This window comes from Drosophila sulfurigaster, chromosome 2R, assembly GCF_023558435.1.
Source record: "Drosophila sulfurigaster albostrigata strain 15112-1811.04 chromosome 2R, ASM2355843v2, whole genome shotgun sequence".
NCBI classification, from domain to species: Eukaryota; Metazoa; Arthropoda; class Insecta; order Diptera; family Drosophilidae; genus Drosophila; species Drosophila sulfurigaster.
The window spans coordinates 9,329,718-9,348,488 of record NC_084882.1 but is presented as its reverse complement, the minus strand read 5'-3'; the positions used below and the strand labels follow the sequence as shown (position 1 = coordinate 9,348,488).

The following is an 18,771-nucleotide window of genomic DNA, read 5'->3' as shown; positions in this document are numbered from 1 at the left end:
GCTTACGATATTTTAAAAATATTACTCTAATTTGTCCATTAATTATCATATTAAATCATTTTAATTATACATTATTAATAATTTGTGAACTGACAGGAGTACCATCACTATGACGGGAGTGTACTCAAGAATATCGATAATTTTTAACATTTCACTGCAAATATCTCTCGATAGCACACCAACTATTATTCTTATCGGCTGCAAAAGTGCTGGTCGCCATTATCGATTTGTGGCAAAAAAATAGAGAATTAAAAGATCGCGTTACAAGCAAACGTTACGCACCGGCTAAAGAGTGCATTAAACGCGACGTTAATTCTAATAGTGTGGAGCTGATGAAACAAATCAATTGTTTGTGCACCACCAACTAGTCGGGTTTTCTTTTCGCAGCAAACACCAATTGCCACAACAACTAATCAATATCAATACGTCGCCTGTGTGTCTGTGTTTGTGCTTGTGTGCGTATCAGTGTTCGTGTGTGTGAGTGTGTTTTTTGGTCCATTCTTTGGTGCACATAATCAAATTAGATTGTAAATATAAAGAGTGTGTGATTAAAGAACAGTAAAAATAAGAACAGCTTCATCATGACTATGGCTGGGCAAACAATCAACGACAGGCTGCTGGCTGCTCGTCACAGCCTTGCTGGCCAAGGACTGGCAAAGTCTGTGTGCAAGGCCACAACGGAGGAATGCATTGGGCCGAAGAAGAAGCATTTGGATTGTAAGTGCAAAGCAAAAAAAATCGAGACACATCCATACATGCAAACACACACAAAAAAGCATATGTATGTACGTGTGCAGATATGTTTGTGTGTGGCTACAAATACCCAAAAATTTATTCCATTCATTCAATTACACAGGCAAGCATCTCAACGTTTTTTCTCCCACATCTTTGTAATGGGTGGCACTTTTTTTTCTTCGTGTAATTTGTATCGTCACATTCATATGTGCGTGCTTATGTATAAATGTATATGCATATATATACATATATGTATGTACATTCATACGTACATTCCTACATACATTTTCTGTAGGGCCAGGGCTGCAGTTTCTTATACTTTATCTTGCTTATCGTCAATTCGCATAACTGTAATTTTTATCATGTCCCTTACATTTGTAAATGTGCTCAAGCGACCCGCACACATTTACAAAACAATACATGTACATATGTGTGTGTATGTGTTTGCGTACTGCACTTGATGCCTCAGCTGCTGTTTTGTGGTCTCTTTGCCTTGCTGTGTTGTATTCTCTCAGTGCTTTTTGGGCCTCTCTTTCTAATGTTACGTCACTTTCTCACGGCTGCACGTGTGGTGTGATTTACAATGAGAGTGCCTGTGTGTAAGTGTGACAACCTTTGCTACTTTTGTTGTTGTTGTTATTTCAACGATGTCAATGCCTTTAAAATTTATGCACACGACTTGTACAAAAAAACTATGTTCAGCTATGTTGAATTTCCCAATCAGACAAATCTGATGTCTTATTAGATTCTTGATTTTTGTGACTTGTCACATACACAAGTATTCGTGAAAGTGTGTGAATGTTGACCTGTTTCTTGCTTGCGTTGCCGCTTCTTTGGCACTTTTGCAATTTTGTTGTTGCTGTCCAATGAGCTCAAAATGACTCATGAGAAACTTTTCGTGAATACAAACACACAGACATACAAACATTCACATGCATGGGACTTATTCGTACTCACTTGGCACATAATGAGCACAGCTTTAAGCTGTAATGACAATTTGAGTGTCATTCGCTAACTGTATGTTTGTGCATATGTGTGTGTGTTTGTTGTTCTATTGCAATTAAAGCGTATAAATAAATAATCAAGCTATGCTTAGGTTTATTTGTAGTATTTTGTGGCTTGCGGCCACTTTATAAAGAGCGCCCTCGTCATGCTCCAGTTACAAATGACGAATCGCGTCACTGAGCGGAAGGGAATCTTTCCTCTAATTTCCTAAATTGAAACGACTGAGAAAGTCAAATTATCTAAGCTCAAGATATATAAGAATCATGTAGAAAACAAATGTATTGAGTCTAAAAATGTAGTCTAAAACACTTTTTTTAATTAAATAAATTCCAATCATAAGTTTGCCCATTATACGCAGCGGGCTCAATATAAAAATTAAAGAAACCTGTTCTCGGGTTACACAGCAGGTAGAATGAATGTAAAGAATACTTTTTGTTTTTCACTATTACTCTTTCATTCCATTTTCTTTGCTAATAAATACACAAAATATAAAACTATAAAACCAGTTAGAAACAGTTCAAGCAGATAGTCACTGATCAGCTCAAAAAAAATATATAGATGGCGATTCCTATATCGTCAATATCCTTATGTATAAATTAAAATACATATCTTCATGAACATATCTTTTCCGGTCATTGAGATTTGTGACTTTATTGTTATTATACGACTTTTGGAACCAGTTAAATTATTTACAACATGGGAAATATCTTGTATTATTAAGGGTATATACGTGTATATTTCAATTGATGTATTCAAACATACATACAAACCGATTTCAATAATTGAATTGATTCAAATGATTCAAATGGGGCGTGTTGTATGATTGTCTTGCACAATTTGCAGCCTTTACCGAGTCGATTTCAAAGCATCTGCTCCCTATGTAATTAAACGCCCCTCTTTAAATTAAGCAGTCGATAGCGATAGCCATAAAAACATAGAGAGAGAGAAAGAGACAGTGATGGAGCTGCCCTGCTTTATCAGTTACCATGTGGGGGGATTCTTTAATAATTGATATGTAATACTCAGTGCATGGGATGCATTTTATTACTGGGACAGTTGCCTAGAGACAATAGCGTATCGAATACTCGTAAATTTGCATAGCTATCGCTGTTTATACGTTCATATAGTAGTATTCATACCATAAATATTTTGTATTGTGACGACGAACATAAAATAACAGACGATAAGTCGCAAGTCGCGACTCAAGATGATAACAGCTGGAGCATTTATATAGCATGTGGAATATTTTTAATTTAATCATTGTTTCTCTTATATTCATTGCAGATTTGGTGCATTGCACAAACGAACCGAATGTCTCGATACCGCATTTGGCCAATTTACTTATCGAGCGTTCACAGAACGCCAATTGGGTGGTCGTCTATAAATCGCTGATAACAACACATCACTTGATGGCATATGGCAATGAGGTTTGTATTTTAAATATACTTCAATACACCCTTCAATAGCCTAACCACCCAACAAAAAAAAACGAAACTTGAGTCAACTACGCATAATCCACAAAATACTTTTACTTTTATTCTTTTCACTTTTCATTGAATTGCTCGTAATTGTGGGGCGTTGCTTTTTTTATACTATAAAAAGGTCACGTTCGCTGTAGCTTTTGGTTTTTTGTCGGTTGTCTGTTGACATTTTCCTTTCTGTTTTATTTATTTATGTTGTATTTTTTCCGTTTGTTTGTTTGATTTCTTACTTGCGCTTTGCGTGCTGTTAGCTTCTTCATGTTATCGTATTTTTATATATTTTCAGCATTGTTAATTGTTTTCTTTTATTTGGCCGGCTCTTTGCTACGACAAGCTTGCAATCTTTTCTGTTGTTTCAGCGTAGGCGATTTGAACTTATCTGGTTTCCCTTTGTAAATGCTTGGAAAGCTTAGGGTCTATAATTTCCCTGGGGAGTTAATGCTTTAAGGTTTTCCATTTAATGTACAAATGTTCCGATCCAGCAATTTCATAAGTTCTACAAGGGAATACCATTTTTGTAAGCGCTCTAAAATTATGTATTGGATTTTGTTTGGTAAAAATACAGTAGAATCCGGTTATAGCGACTTTCAAGGAACCGTCATAGGTTTTTAAAATACAACTAATTAATTTCTTTATCAATTTAATTTGTATGGGGACATACCAAGTCATCGAGTTTTCGTCACAATAACCGGATGGTCGCTATAAGCGGCGTCGTTATAACCGGATTCTACTGTATTTCTAACAATTCAATTTGAAATTGCTTTAAAAATCGAAAAACCAATATAACAAAATATTTTTATCTGACTTATTGCTATTCTAAAGAGCTTACATATGTTTTCTTCACTTTTCACATTACTTGTAATATTTATTATTTGCTATAATTGCATTGTAATTATACAACAATTATATTATTAAACGACACCAGCAAAAGGATATATAATTGACTTTGTTATTAATTGCAATCATATTTTTTGTTTGCTCTTTTTCTTTCAGCGTTTCATGCAATATCTCGCATCGAGCAATTCGACATTCAATCTCAGCTCCTTTCTGGATAAAGGAACTGTTCAAGGTATAGCCGAACACACTTCATACACTTCCATCAACGTGGATACCAATGCCAATTGGCCAATTGGTCAACTGGCCATTAACCAAATGCGAATGCGAAACAATTGATGCTTTCTAACACACACGCTCACGTCATTGAACAAGAAATACACGCAATACATTTAACAAACATTTAAAAAGTTGAAATAATTCAATTTTCATGCTTACATTGTCTTCTCTTCTCTTCCCGCTCTCTTATCTTCTCATTGACTCTTTTATCTCATATGTGAATGCTGCGATTGCGTTTGGCTTAATCATCAATGTGTATCCGTTCTAATGATAACATTTCAATAATATTGTGTCTCGACATGCGCTGCTTACTTACATCCATAATATAATGATTAATTATAATTCGAAATCGACTTGATTTCCAATATAAATATAAATATGAATATGCGAATTATAAAACCTATACTACAGATGGTGGCATGGGCGTTCCAGGTGGCAGAATGGGTGAGTATTTTACAGAAAAGTTCCATAGCGGTGTAGGACTAACAAGAAAAACTAAAATGAAAACGAAATCGAAAAACAACACCACTACACTTTTCTGGCCATGGCTGTATACTAAACAACTTCCCAAGCAAGATACAAAAATTGACTAAAACCTAACTAAACACTCATGTTGAAAAGTTCCATATTTGGATTTCTAAATTTGTTAAAGTATTTAACTAACGATCGTAAGATTGGCGAAATATTATTGTGCACTTCATTCGCCTTAGAGTCTATGTTAATATTTTATAATTCGGACATTCAACAGGTTATGATATGTCGCCTTTTATACGACGCTATGCCAAGTATTTGAATGAGAAGTCGCTCTCCTATCGCGCCATGGCTTTCGACTTCTGCAAAGTGAAGCGCGGGTAAGTAAAATACACAGCTCAAAATACAGACCTCAATATTGACTTGTTTAACCATTCAACCATTAGGAAAGAGGAGGGATCGTTGCGTAACATGAACGCGGACAAGCTCTTAAAGACGTTGCCAGTTTTGCAGGCACAATTGGATGGGTTACTGGAGTTTGATTGTCAGTCCAATGATTTGACCAATGGTGCGTATGAGATTGACAGCCAGATATCTGAGTATTAACTCTATATGTATATTGTTACACAGGTGTCATCAATATGAGTTTTATGTTGCTGTTCCGTGATTTGATTCGTTTGTTTGCCTGCTATAATGATGGTATTATCAATTTACTGGAGAAATACTTTGATATGAACAAGAAGCAGGCTCGCGATGCTTTGGACTTGTACAAAAAGTTCTTGGTTCGCATGGATCGCGTTGGCGAATTCCTTAAAGTGGCCGAGGTAAACCGTCTTGTCATAATTTATGACTAAATAAAGCTCACTTCAATTGTTTTTCAGAATGTGGGCATTGATAAGGGAGATATTCCCGACTTGACAAAGGCACCCAGCTCTTTGCTAGATGCCTTGGAGCAGCACTTGGCTACGTTGGAGGGACGTAAGGTGTCGGCTGCCAATACGCCTACACAGTCGTCAAGGTGTGTTGAAGTTCCCAGCTAATTCCAATTTCATTTATTATGAATTACTTTCAATTTTGTATTACATATTGATTTCATAATTATTGTTTGTTCATTATTAATTAATTTGAGTTTTTGTTTACTTCTTTGTTCTATGATTTTGTATTTTGGTTGCATTTTCTTCAATTATTGAGAAGCTATCAACGCACGAATGTAAAATCCGCTGTTTCTGCGCTCTCTTCAACTAGCTCGGCATTTGGCACTGCAGCTGCATCGAGTAAATTTGATACCACCAATGGCATTGATGAGCAGCTGAAAGCTCAGGTGCTGGCCGAAGAGGAGGCCGCCATGAATCAGTACAAAGTAAGTGGCACTTAATACTTGATTGCAACATAATTAATCAAACTATTTTGTATTCTTTTCGCTTTCTCTTTCCCCTTCAATTGCTAGTCCAAGGTGTCGTCACCCACCAGTAGCGGTGCTGCTGGCGCTAGCGCTGCACTAACAAATCCATTCCTATCGTCACCGCCAGCCGCCCAGGCTGGTCAGCCGATAGTTGATCTGTTTGGTGCCGCGTCGGCACAGCCCGCTGCTGCTGCAGCATCGGCGCCTCAGGCGTCGGCCACAAAGGCATCCGATGATTTGCTGCAGTTGGGTAATCCTTTCGCCGACATGTTTGAGGCCAGTGGTGGCAATAGCGGTGGCAATGCTGCCGCTACCGCAGGAGCAACAGGTGCTGCATTAAATGCCAATAATTTGTGGATGCATAATAACGGTAGCATGCTATAATTTTCTTATTATTTTCTTAAGTACATTTTTAGGTTGATTATTGAGTTTGTTAAGTGTGTGCTTTATAGCTAGGTGTTTAATTGTAGCTTATATATACATATATACATGTGTACATAACGGTATACATATGTATGTATAGATGTAACCCATGTTGTCTTGTAGCTCTTGTCTCAGACCCAAACGAAAATCAAGCGATTATCGCTCTCTGGCCGTCTTAAAGCACATTTCTTCGATGCACATAAATCTCATCATAAATAACATCAATTTCATTTATTTGCTAAACGTTAAGTTTCGTTGTTATGTAATATATTATTTTGTAAGTTTATTTTTTCATTTGAATTCTTCTCTAATGTATTGTTACTCTTCATTTTCATCACTTTTTTCTTTCCCTACCCAAATACGACAACAACTACAACAACAACAACAACAAATACAACCAATAACAACAATGATAACAATGAAAAACACGACTTGATCAAACCTAAATCGCAATGTTGACACATGTCCACCGACCATGAAAAACACCACAAAAAAAACCAACCAATTCCAATCCAAAACAAATATAAAATCAAATAGGTTTCAATGGCGCTTCAGTTTCCTCCGCTGCTGCTACAAATGCATTCGTTTCCGATAGTAATTTCACGTCTGTTTTTGGTAATACGGAACCAGCAGGTAAGTTCCCTTTAAACCAGTTAGCAATGTTCTCATTAATCCATTCAATTTAAACTGCAATGCAATTTATGTAATTCAATTATGCTTAAAACTAATCGAAGCTCAAGTTTCTCAATTGGGTTATAATTTAATTGGAATTATGTTTATTGTATATGGCGCGGTGGTCTCCTAACCAAATGCACTCAATCAATTTTAATGTTCAATATTAATTGCTCATGTGTTTAGCATGTTGTACTAACAATTTAATTAACAATTCAATCAGATTTTATGTACACTATCTCCCAAGATGTTAGCTAAGCCCAGAGATTAAACATAGTTTAAAAAATATACAGAAGAAACACACAAAACATTTCAAAACTTGTGCTCGTGGTTTCGACGTATGTGTGAATAAGAATTCTTTGTATTTAATAAATTTTGAATTTTGTCAGTCTTTTTGATTATACAATTTTATAATATTACTTTTATTATAATTTAATTATATTGTTTTTATGGCTATCCCCCCGAAAAAAATCCTATACATATTTGTGTTAACTGAAATCAGCGTCCACGTCGTCGTCGTCCTTACCAAATCCCTTTTTCGATGATATGCAACCCCAAGGTGCTGCCTTTGGTAATTTTGCGGACCAACCGGAGCATCATCAACCGCAGGCAGCGATGTTTTATATGCAACAACATCAGCAACATCAACAACAATATTATCAAGATAATTCGGCGTTATTATCTGCTCCCACCATGGCACAGTTTCCCACAGGTGAACTTCTCGTGAAGAGAGTAAAAAAAAAAAAAACTATTCAAAAAATGTCACAACACTACGAAATATTATATGATGTGCTTTGTTATTGTACAAAGCTTTAATAGTCACCACCATTTTGTTGTGCTTGTAGTGCTGAAGACACCCACAAATCATATTCAAATCACATTCACCCGACTAAGGGTCTCGAATTTGTTTCATAAGCTCTCTGCAATTGTGTTCTGTCTACTCGTAAAATATGTATCTGTATCTTCTTAAATTCTAGAGTCTTGTAACTTGTATATTTTCAATGCATAGAAGACTCTATAACTTAAGCTGAACATATATTTATCTGTCAAATCTAGTCGCTGAGAATACCTACGATTTTAAGTTACGATCTTTCTCATCTGATTCTGTTGTCCCTTGTGCTCTTTGTTACTATCAGTTTTTAGTTTCGTTTTGTAAATATTATGAAATTTACTTTCAATGTCATAAATTTATGGAAAATTGCGTGATTGTGCTATTGAATAGTTAAATGTGATTAAGTTAAACTTATACAGAAAAAGATAAATAATTCGCTATTCTTAATAGGTCATTCAAGTTTTACGTATTATTGTTACTCATGATAAAGTAAATAATTAGGAGTATTTAATAATAAGATTTTCCTGAAAGGTTTTTCTTTAAATTAAATTGGGGTTGGCTTTTGCTTGCTTTCTGTTTTAATCCTTAATCCTGTGTATTAACATTTAAAAAAAATATCCACACTTTCCGCTTGGCATAGAGACTAATCAACTAACTTATAATGCATAATTAATAATAATCAAACCTACAACCATTTAAATAGAAATTTTTGCACTAAAAAACAACATTTATATTCACTTTATTTATTTTGTGAACGTATTTTTCTCTTCTCTTTTTTATGTTCTTTATGTACGTAATACAAAAAAAAAAAAAACAAAACTGCAAAAAATCTTGACACGATAACTCACATTGTTTCATGTTTACAATACGTTAATGTTGGTGGCACAAATCCATTATGTAAAAAATTACGACATTTATTCATAAAACGCTTAAATAATATATATACATGGATACATATATTTATATGTATATGTGTGTGTAACAAAACTGGCAAAACAAAACAATTGAACAAACGCGAATAACTCAATGAAAACATTCTGATGGGCTTCATACTCTATACATCAAATACTGTGTATGTCTCTTTGTGTAAATGTCTTGCTAAACGGTGCGCTGGCTATCCCACAACAACAACAACAACCACAACAACAACTGCAACTATGACAAACAAAAACAAATGTAATCATAAAAATCACAACAAAAACAACAACATAAAAGGCTTTGATGCTTTGGGTGATGTTCTCAAACCGGCCACAGCAAATAGCAACAGCAATCAAATGAACGTTGTCGCCACAGGTGCCGTCTTCCAGGGATACAATAGCAGCAGTCCAGGGCTGACACTGCAACAGCAAAACTCACTACAACATTCACAACAACCACATCTACAACAGCAACAACAGCATCTACTCCAGCAGCAACCACAACAGCCAGCTAGCACTGGGAAGATAATAACCGGCGATCTGGATAGCTCACTAATGTCACTAGTTGATAATTTAAATATTAATAAAACGGCAAGTGCAAAGTGAGTAAAAACGTGCAAAAATGACAAAAACTACATGAACCGAAAGCAATAACAAAATCAAATAACAAAACATTGTGCGTGTGTTAAGTGTTTGCGTGAGTGTGTGTGTGTGTGTGCTTGAAAGTGAATGCTTGAGAGACAATAATGTGGAAAAAGCATCATCATAATATCATTAATCAGATAGCCGAAAACTTACTCGCACTTCGCTTCCCAGTATTCCAAGTATTGAGTATCAACGTTGATAAATCTCGAATCTTGAATATCCCCAAAAGTAAATGTCCATCCAATATCATTTCCAATCATATATTCCATATACGTACATTATAACCGCCCATAGTTCCGTCCATTAAACTACTTGAAATGTTCGAGTATTTGCAATTGAGATTCTCCAAACCTCCCCTTAGCAATGTAAATAGAAAATCGAATCAAATTCATTGATTTCGTCTCTCTATATCATTACTCTCTTACCCCATTATATCTCATAGACCCGTGCAATGGAATTCACCTAAAAATACAGCGAAACCAGGTGCTAATTGGACACCACAACCAATGGCGGCTACAACTGGTGCTGGCTATCGTCCAATGGTGAGTTATGCCTCTACTAACTCTACTATCTACTCAACCGAACTACTACTACTACTACTACAACTACTTATGTACTACAATTACAACTACTACATCAAATCACTACAAAACGAAACAAATGCGATATTCCACTTTGCCTCTAATTAGTTCGAGTAAACGAGACAGCAAAAGAATTGAAGAAATATTGCGGAATTTGTGCCCAGAAACACTGCAAAACTCTAAACCGATTCAAAAACATAAGCAAAACAAGGGACAGATCAGTTACAGATTTCGAAAATCTGTTCTGAGCTGTATTCTGATATAATAAGTTTGTGTCACTCAACACTTTAGGCTCACTCCTCCTATGTACAAAACAAGTTTCATTCCTTTTTATTATTTATTTTTCTCATTTAATTGAATCTATTACAATAATTTATAATATATTTTGTATTTAATGTATTTATTGCACATCGCATTTGCAGTTACAACTTGAGAGCTACTTGGTTTATTTATTTACTGTCTTGTGATATTGATATGTGTGAAACTTATACTTGACTTAAGATTAACCCAAAATTTTGTTATGTAAAGCTAAAAAAAATCTAGATGTTGTGCCATTTTTTAAAAATTTAACTCTTCGGCATTAACAATTGGGATGTGAAATTTGCTCCTGCCAAAATTCTCCCAGACCGAGCCAAGTTGTTGCAAGTTGTAAAACTTACTGTTCATATATAACATATATATTTATTGCTATTATTTACAAACTATGACTACTATATTGGTTCATGTTTCTCATCCTAAATACTACACAAAACACACGCTTACACCCACAAGAAGTTCAACACCAAGCACTAGGGACAAACATTTGTGGCACACCTCGTATGCGTAGGTCTGAAAAGCAGTTATATGATCAAGCTCCCCCTACAGAAATATACAATTCACCTCACTTGAAACGATTCCGTATTATACACAAAAACATGTATACTCAAAATCGTGCATACGCACCGTATGTACACACATATTTCTCATTTTAATTTTCTTTTCCTTTATCATTTTTGTATTACTTAATATATATACTTATATACTTATATATAAACTATCACTTTCTTTTCTTTATTTTATGTTGCTTTATATTTCAACTATCCAACGCATACTGCAAAAAAAAAATCGATACATATCAAAAATAACCACCAAAAATGAATATTAAAATCAAAATAAATAATAAAAATTACACCAAACGAATTGAAAACAAAAAAAAAATGAATAACGAAACTCACGATACGCCTGTGTTTATGCTGTCTGTGTTTGTGACATATCAATATATGCTATATATAATTATATATATAAAAATATTATTATTGTTATATATAATATGTGTATATCAATATGCAATACGTAGGCACATGGCATGACAGTAAGTCCTGCGCCAATCACAATCAATCATCCGTATATACATGCTAGTTATCCTGTAATGCCAAATTATATGCAGGTAAGAACGAAGTAAAGAAAAGAACATAAAAACTAAAACATAACCAAAACCAAAAAAAAACAACAACTAAACCGCAAACCGTACTACAAACTACTTTGAACAACATAATCAAATATAAAATAAATGTTTATACTTAATACTTACTATACTTATGAGTTGCTTTCATTTAATTTAACATTTATATTTTCTGTTTTACTCTCTTATTTTTTGATTATGTATGTACTTTATTTTAATTTCGAATTACATATTCCTAAAACCTTGAGCTACGACTTCACTATCCACTCTCAATCTACGCTGAGTTACAAGAACTGTTGCTCTATCTCTTTCTCTCTCTCTCTATTATGGTTATGGTCTTCTACTATCTACGTATACTACCCACTATATACTAGGGGTTTGCCTATGATATTTCGCCGCAATTAAAACTATGACAAATTATATTGTAGAAACATCTTAGTTTATTTTCAATTACTTCCAAGTGTAGAAAGTTTCTGAGTTTTTGCGTTCAAATTAAATTTCCAATTGATTTGTTTTGATTTGTAGAACTCACTAACACCCAACCAACCTATCCATCTATTCACTATGTAGAAGCTCACGGCGGCTCTTCCCTAAAACCTACAACTCTTCTACTACTACTATTACCTATGTTATAACGATTCTCAATCCAAAACCGATTCGTAGACGTTGCGTCTGTCTTAGTCATTTACCCCCAGCATGAATTGAAGTTGCTGCGATGCTTATTTTGCAAATACTAATTAATCGTTTTGACACTTTGTAGGGCATGCCGGTGATGGGGCAGCAGCAACCGAATATGATGGCACAGCCAGCCCCTTTGACTGGGGGGCAACAGACGATGATGGGAGCGCCGCAAACTAATGCGGCCACATCAGCGACGGGCATCATGCAACCCACGCAAGCAACGCTGAATGGAGGAAATAAAAACGTTCCACTGGATCCATTTGGAGCGTTATAAGGCGCCATCAGTACACTGCACTCACAAAGCAAACACAACATTAAGCGCTATAACCTCATAGGCAGGCAACATTATAACATAATATACAAACACACACACACACACATGCGTAAATATATATACAGAAATATAAAATAAAATAATATATATACAATTATTTGCAGATATTAAAATTCATGAAGAGAAAATTAAGAAATTATTAATGTTTACACTATGCTACATACGAAATGAAATGCAATGAGATGTCAAAAACAAATTCTATTATATGTTGAGCATTATGCATACACAAAGAATTGAAAGCGAAATACATAAATATATACATATATATATATTTATAATATTATTATTATTATTATATAACGAGAACAAAAAAAACAAATGAGTTTGACTATTGATATGTATACAAAATATTTATATATATAATTATGCAAATTATAACAACATCGCGAAGAATCAATTTCCAGAGAAAAGCTAATGTGAAACAAGAGCAGAAAAAGAATACTATAACTTGTGTGAAAAATGCGTACATATACCTTCATATGTATGTACATCTACATAGTAAATTTAAGAAAAAACCTGTAGTTGTGTCCCACGCCAATCACTAAACATAAACACCTAAAGCTATACCCGTTGAATAGACTCTGTTAAATCTGATATAAATGTACCCCGTCGAATATATTGTCACAGCATGAATATAGACGCCATACACCTATAAACTATGATTAACGATTAATGAACAAGAAACTCTATATATGTTTATTATGCTTAAGTGAGAGCCACTTTGCAATATTTTGATCCGTCTATAAAAAAAATGATGCTCGTTTCCTAGTTATTGTTATATCTGTTGCCGAATCTTTTATTTTAATATTTATTTCGGGCTTAAGAGCGGCATTATCGTATAATTGTGTTTATTGTTGCAATTCATTGTTGATTTAAACAAAAATGAGATGATCGTATTTGTAAAGCATTCCAAACTAGTTTCAATTTGGTCCCAAATTTAATTTGTGTAATTAATTTTGTAAAATTTTAAGTATTACTTCAATCTGAAAAAAGAGATGCATTCGTGCTGTAACTATTATTGTACATTTGAAAAGCAACTTTATATTTATGTATGTATGAGTATGATTATATGTATATTTTAAGGCGTACATTTTATTAGCCATTCATTTAATTGCTTGCGGCGTTTATTTAGTACAGATTATCAAATCAATCTATATATTTATATATACAAATAGTTCATTTATAAATTGTGTAAATAACATAAGGGGCGGCATTATGCTGAACTATGTTTAAATAAAAGTCGCATATTATACACGATATGCCTATCAATCATTATTTTTATTGCAGGAGTCTGGATGGATTAGTGCACTTATTTGCCATTTATTTTCATTATTTTTTGACATTGAGTTAAAGCGTTTTACAAAGAAATGTACCTACAAAATTTCCCTTGATCCGGTTTTTATTTGGATAACACCAAAAAATATGCAGCACTTTAATGACTAAAACAATATAAAACGGAGTGCCGTAGAGTAGGCAATACACACGTAATGCAATAATAGTGGCAACAATCATGTATGGAATTTTCATAAAACGTATAGCTAAAAAAAATCCCAACAAATCAATGTAAATTTAGCAAAATTATACAATTCTAAAATGATGATAACTATTAAAATGTTTTATGACAATATTTCTACGCTGCTGTTTGAGCTAACCTTACTTTACTATGTATCTAGTTCTAACGACGACAACAGCAAGTACTATATATTACTCCCATTGACCCTAACAAGTCACAATTGAAGCGACCACTTGTTGATGTTTTATGAAACAAATGAAAATTAAAATAGCTTGCAAAACATAAAATAAAATTAATATTAAATATTTACAAAAAAATCACAAATAAAGTCATTAATACCAGCGAACGAGGAATCGGCAAACTCAATTCGATTTCGCAAATATACTTTAGTTCTCGGAGAGTAAAGCGCAATCCCTACAGTTATTTTTCTCATGGATTTCTTCTCGGAAAAGAAAGTGCAAGCTACACATATATGTACTCGTAACTTGTAGATAAGATAACGGAGGTCATAACTACTTTTAATTGTTAATGCTTTATTACAAATTAAAAAAAAAAACCGGTAAATTGGAAAAAGTATTTTACAACAATAGCTTTCACGTCAATCTGTCAGGCTTGTTCCGATTTCTATTACCAAGCAAATTAAAAAATGAAATATGTAGCGCATACTTTACTACTCGAAGTCAGAAGAAACTTGTACAATTATAAATCCATCCTGCACAAGAAAGTATGCTTTACATATTTATGTGTAAAAGAGGAAGAAAGTGGTTTTCTGAGCAAGTCTGTACTATATACTATAAATACAATACTATAAATGAATAGATAAGCACCCATTCTTTACAGAGCTAAAGCATAACAAAGTGACATACTTGTACACCCTATGAATTGTATAAATTTATGTTTGAAAAAAAAAAAAATTGCAAGAAAGAAAAGAAAACAAAAATGAAATGTTAGTGCAAAATAAATGTGTAAAATTAACAATTTTTGTGTTGTATTGGGAATAAGTTTGGGTGCAGATATTATGACAAAATGTATATTCTCTTTCAGCTATCTATGAAACAGTAGTCATTCAAATTTGGAACGTATGTTACTATACGGTTTCAAAATACTACATCACATAACAATACAATAAATACATACTAGCAATATATATAAATATTTTTTACACAATGCCTTGCTTTAATAGAGAGAAAAGTCTTTCGATTCGTCGTCCGCGGCGTGACAAGGCAAACGATAGAGATGCTTTGGCTCCGAAGCCCGTTCGTCCACGGGCAATGAAATACCATGGACTCTTGGGCATGTCGATTGCGGCACAGCATCTAATTGTTGATGAGAAGTGGACGCCGGATTCACTGTCTGAGCAATATTCTGGATTCACGGATCTCTTGAGTATGTTTTATAAAATCTATAGATGCAAATTGAAATTGGAACTTATTCTGGTTTAGATCGCCGCATAATTTACAAGCGACATGAGACGAAGTCGAATCGTAAGCGCCTTCTACAACATAGTAGGCGGTTGAAGATGATGTGCACTGATGGACGCATTAAGCTCCAGAAGATCTCTACCGGGAATAATGCGCATAAGATACGCAACCTTTTGATTAAACATCGAGATATGCAACGTCTCTATCAGAAGATGCCAATACACATGGTTGCAGATAATATAAATCAGCGAACTTTTGTCCTTCGAAAGGAGCGAGATCGTCTATTATTTCGCTTGGAACAAATGAAAAAAGAATACAAAAACTTGCTGGTTAGTAAGGGTTAGCTAATTAATTTTCTATATGCTATAATTGTGGTTCCAAACAGCTTGATCGGTCTGAAGTGGAAAACCTCATCAGGTACGAAAATGAATTTGTGCTCGAGGAGGAACTTATGTCGCGAGTTTTGCTTAAGAAAATAGAAAACTCAAATGTACGATTCAAGGCGATCACAACAATTAACACAACATATCGAAAAATTATACAAGTTCTCTTACAAGATGAAATATTCTATGAGCCAATTCTTCGATCTCTCGATTCCGATATTGAGGATCAGGGCAATTTCATAAAGAATATCCTTTATATTGGCAAACCGGCCATCGTTAAATTCAAGGAGTTGAATAAAGAATATAGAATGCTGATGGACAAGTCGCGAAATAATCTTCAGGCTAAGTTGCTAATGTTGGCGTCCTTGAAAAAGCCACCTACAGCCTTTGTCCCGGTGGCTGAAAAAGCCCCGCGGATGTCCGTGGAAGAAACTGATGCGCATTATGTGCGTCAAACGCGGAGCATGTTGAAACTCAAGTCGGAGTTGGCGGCAATTGAAACTACTATAAAAAATTTGAAATTCGTTACACTTTGCTCACAAGCCAGGGAGATCTATCCACGGTAAGTCGTATAAAGTTTAATCAGCAGTTAGATAATCTTAAATATAAAAAATATCCATTTGTAGCGTTAAGGGTCAGCTGGAAAACAATTTGAAGTTAAAACTAAACGTTGAGCTTGATTTACAAAATCATCAGATGCGTAGAACCAAAATGAAGTACACCCAAATGCTGCAGGACGTATTGTTAAATAATCTTTCCGAAGAGGAAATGAAGTAAGTAAATATAAACTGTTTTAAATTAAATACATTCTGAAAAGTTTTCTATTTTAGTCGCTTAGATCGCATTAGTGACTTGAAAGAGATATTAAAAAAGGATGAGGAATTCGAGCGAGACATATTGAGTCAAATTAAGCGTCGTGCCGATATCTATGTGATATTTCGGTAAATATTTTGTATATTTATTTAAATCTTATATTTAATTATTGTTTATTACAGCCTTTCACTATGGAATCTATTGGATATTTTACGACATATAGATCGTGCGCCTAGAACTTTTCGATTTAAATATCGGAGCTCGTATCTGAAGTTGCCATTGCTGAAGTTCGAGATGCACAATATGTATGCTGCAGCTCCAGAGTTATACGAGGAGGATTGTTAGTTGATTCTATGAATAAGATACAATTTATATTAATTAACTGTTTTCCAGATAGTAAATTAATGCTTTTGCTCAAGCGAAAGGTATATAAACTGATGAAGGCATTTAAGGCGATAAATCCAACGCCCGAAATGATTGAGCACGGTAGAGAAGCGTATCATATGAAATTCTTGTCGGGATTCACGGCGCACGACAATATCGATGAAGATCACCATCAGGCTGCCATTGATGACGATGATGATAAGGCTATGGCCGCAATTCCGAGTCGTAAATTATTAAAGGCACAAAGTGCAAGATTAGTGGAAGAAGCTTCTAAGCGAGATGAAGATTAATCTCTTTAAAAATGCAGCTAATATGGAATTGGCTCACATAACAACACTTTCTTTCAATTTTTACACTCGTACTTTACATATTTATAAATATACTATTAGGCTACATCAAAACCGCAATAAAATATCAAAAAACCTACATCATGATGGAAATAATTATTACAATATTGTGAATGGATAGATAGGCTGTTACTCAAAAGAGAAGAAATATTAATATTAATATTCAGAAGTGTATTTGTTAAGAAGTAAAGAGAACTCCCACTTCTCCGGAAACATTCTATGAGAGACAGATCATCAGCATAAATGTTTCTTGGCAAAACCAAACTCAGTGGGTGTTATATACCATATTAAACATGTTAATTGAAATTTAAATTTAGTTGTTATAGGCACTTTGCTTTAAAATTAGTAGAGTATATTTCACAGATTCAATACCATGTTTGTTGCTCAACATCACACGTCCTTAGCTCAGTATGAGCAAGTAAGAAAGCAACAGTCGAGTGTGCTCGGCTGTAATATACCCGCTATTAGTTAGTCTTGTCTGTTCGTAACTATAGCTTTAAATTTACTCTTCTTATTCAATTTTTGTGGATTTCCGTGTGCAAAAGTGGGCGTGTCAAAAATATGAAACAAACTTTATCTGCGTGCAAGCATTACAAGTGCTATCGAAAAAAAATGATATCTCTATCGCTCTCTTGACGTTGATCAAGAATAAATATACTTTATGGGGTCGGAGATGCCTTCTTCTGCCTATGACATACATTTCCTACCGTCACAAAGTTATAATACCCTATGGGTAGCTGATATAAAAACAAAAAGTATGAACGCTACTGTCGAGTGTGCTCGACTGTGAGATACCAAAAAAGTTGCTTATACTATATATTATATTTGGTATATTGATATAGTACTTAAAATATACCATTGAGTAAATATATCCCAGATTGTCAGCCAAAGCAGCCAAGCCTCGATTACAGCGGGAATTTTCTTTTCTTAAATAAATTCGAACACGTTTATCCGATCGCAACCAAATTTTCAGAAATGATAAATACTGTAGTTATTATTTTCTGTACTTTTTAATCTAGATTTGCTTCTGGCTATATACATTACTTGCAGTTAAAATACCTCTATACCCTATTGGTAACGAGAATAAAAAGGAAATAATCTACAATAATATTGAATAACTACAACTTAATCAATCTCAATTTTTGAAAATAAATTTGTATTATTTATTTTTTATAGT

At 34.2% G+C, this 18,771-nt stretch overlaps 2 protein-coding genes across 25 annotated transcripts; both read left to right on the top strand.

Annotated features, from left to right (window-relative positions):
• Positions 1-180: 180 nt before the first annotated feature.
• On the top strand, positions 181-13,990 carry LOC133836321 (phosphatidylinositol-binding clathrin assembly protein LAP). Of its 22 annotated transcripts, none has more exons than XM_062266728.1 (16): positions 181-717; positions 3,025-3,167; positions 4,215-4,290; positions 4,746-4,778; positions 5,083-5,185; positions 5,252-5,373; positions 5,436-5,629; positions 5,687-5,823; positions 6,051-6,165; positions 6,253-6,535; positions 7,168-7,263; positions 7,805-8,014; positions 9,350-9,653; positions 10,139-10,238; positions 11,614-11,703; positions 12,479-13,990. In XM_062266728.1, the coding sequence occupies exons 1-16, from the start codon at positions 582-584 to the stop codon at positions 12,671-12,673; spliced, it is 2,337 nt and encodes a 778-aa protein (XP_062122712.1). In that variant the 5' UTR covers positions 181-581; the 3' UTR covers positions 12,674-13,990. The 22 variants fall into 22 exon arrangements, with proteins under 22 accessions (XP_062122712.1, XP_062122707.1, XP_062122724.1 ...); XM_062266723.1 differs by having other exon boundaries at positions 5,997-6,165; XM_062266719.1 differs by having other exon boundaries at positions 182-717; positions 4,767-4,778; positions 5,997-6,165; positions 6,253-6,577.
• A 1,341-nt stretch (positions 13,991-15,331) lies between these two features.
• Positions 15,332-17,679, top strand: LOC133836323 (uncharacterized). Of its 3 annotated transcripts, none has more exons than XM_062266742.1 (7): positions 15,332-15,632; positions 15,689-15,996; positions 16,053-16,612; positions 16,677-16,823; positions 16,881-16,991; positions 17,046-17,203; positions 17,261-17,404. In XM_062266742.1, exons 1-7 carry the CDS (start codon positions 15,413-15,415, stop codon positions 17,266-17,268), a joined length of 1,512 nt encoding a protein of 503 aa, XP_062122726.1. In that variant the 5' UTR covers positions 15,332-15,412; the 3' UTR covers positions 17,269-17,404. The 3 variants fall into 3 exon arrangements, with proteins under 3 accessions (XP_062122726.1, XP_062122725.1, XP_062122727.1); XM_062266741.1 differs by having other exon boundaries at positions 15,333-15,632; positions 17,257-17,679; XM_062266743.1 differs by lacking the exon at positions 15,332-15,632 and having other exon boundaries at positions 15,858-16,000; positions 17,257-17,679.
• Positions 17,680-18,771: the final 1,092 nt, after the last annotated feature.

Coding starts and splice junctions, on each gene's coding strand:
- LOC133836321 (XM_062266717.1), top strand. CDS start 582: ATGACTATGGCTGGGCAAACAATCAACGACAGGCTGCTGGCTGCTCGT. Junction 4,779..5,082: donor CGTTCCAGGTGGCAGAATGG/GTGAGTATTTTA, acceptor GACATTCAACAG/GTTATGATATGTCGCCTTTT. Junction 9,654..10,138: donor AATAAAACGGCAAGTGCAAA/GTGAGTAAAAAC, acceptor TATATCTCATAG/ACCCGTGCAATGGAATTCAC.
- LOC133836323 (XM_062266741.1), top strand. CDS start 15,413: ATGCCTTGCTTTAATAGAGAGAAAAGTCTTTCGATTCGTCGTCCGCGG. Junction 15,633..15,688: donor TGGATTCACGGATCTCTTGA/GTATGTTTTATA, acceptor ATTCTGGTTTAG/ATCGCCGCATAATTTACAAG. Junction 16,613..16,676: donor GCCAGGGAGATCTATCCACG/GTAAGTCGTATA, acceptor ATCCATTTGTAG/CGTTAAGGGTCAGCTGGAAA.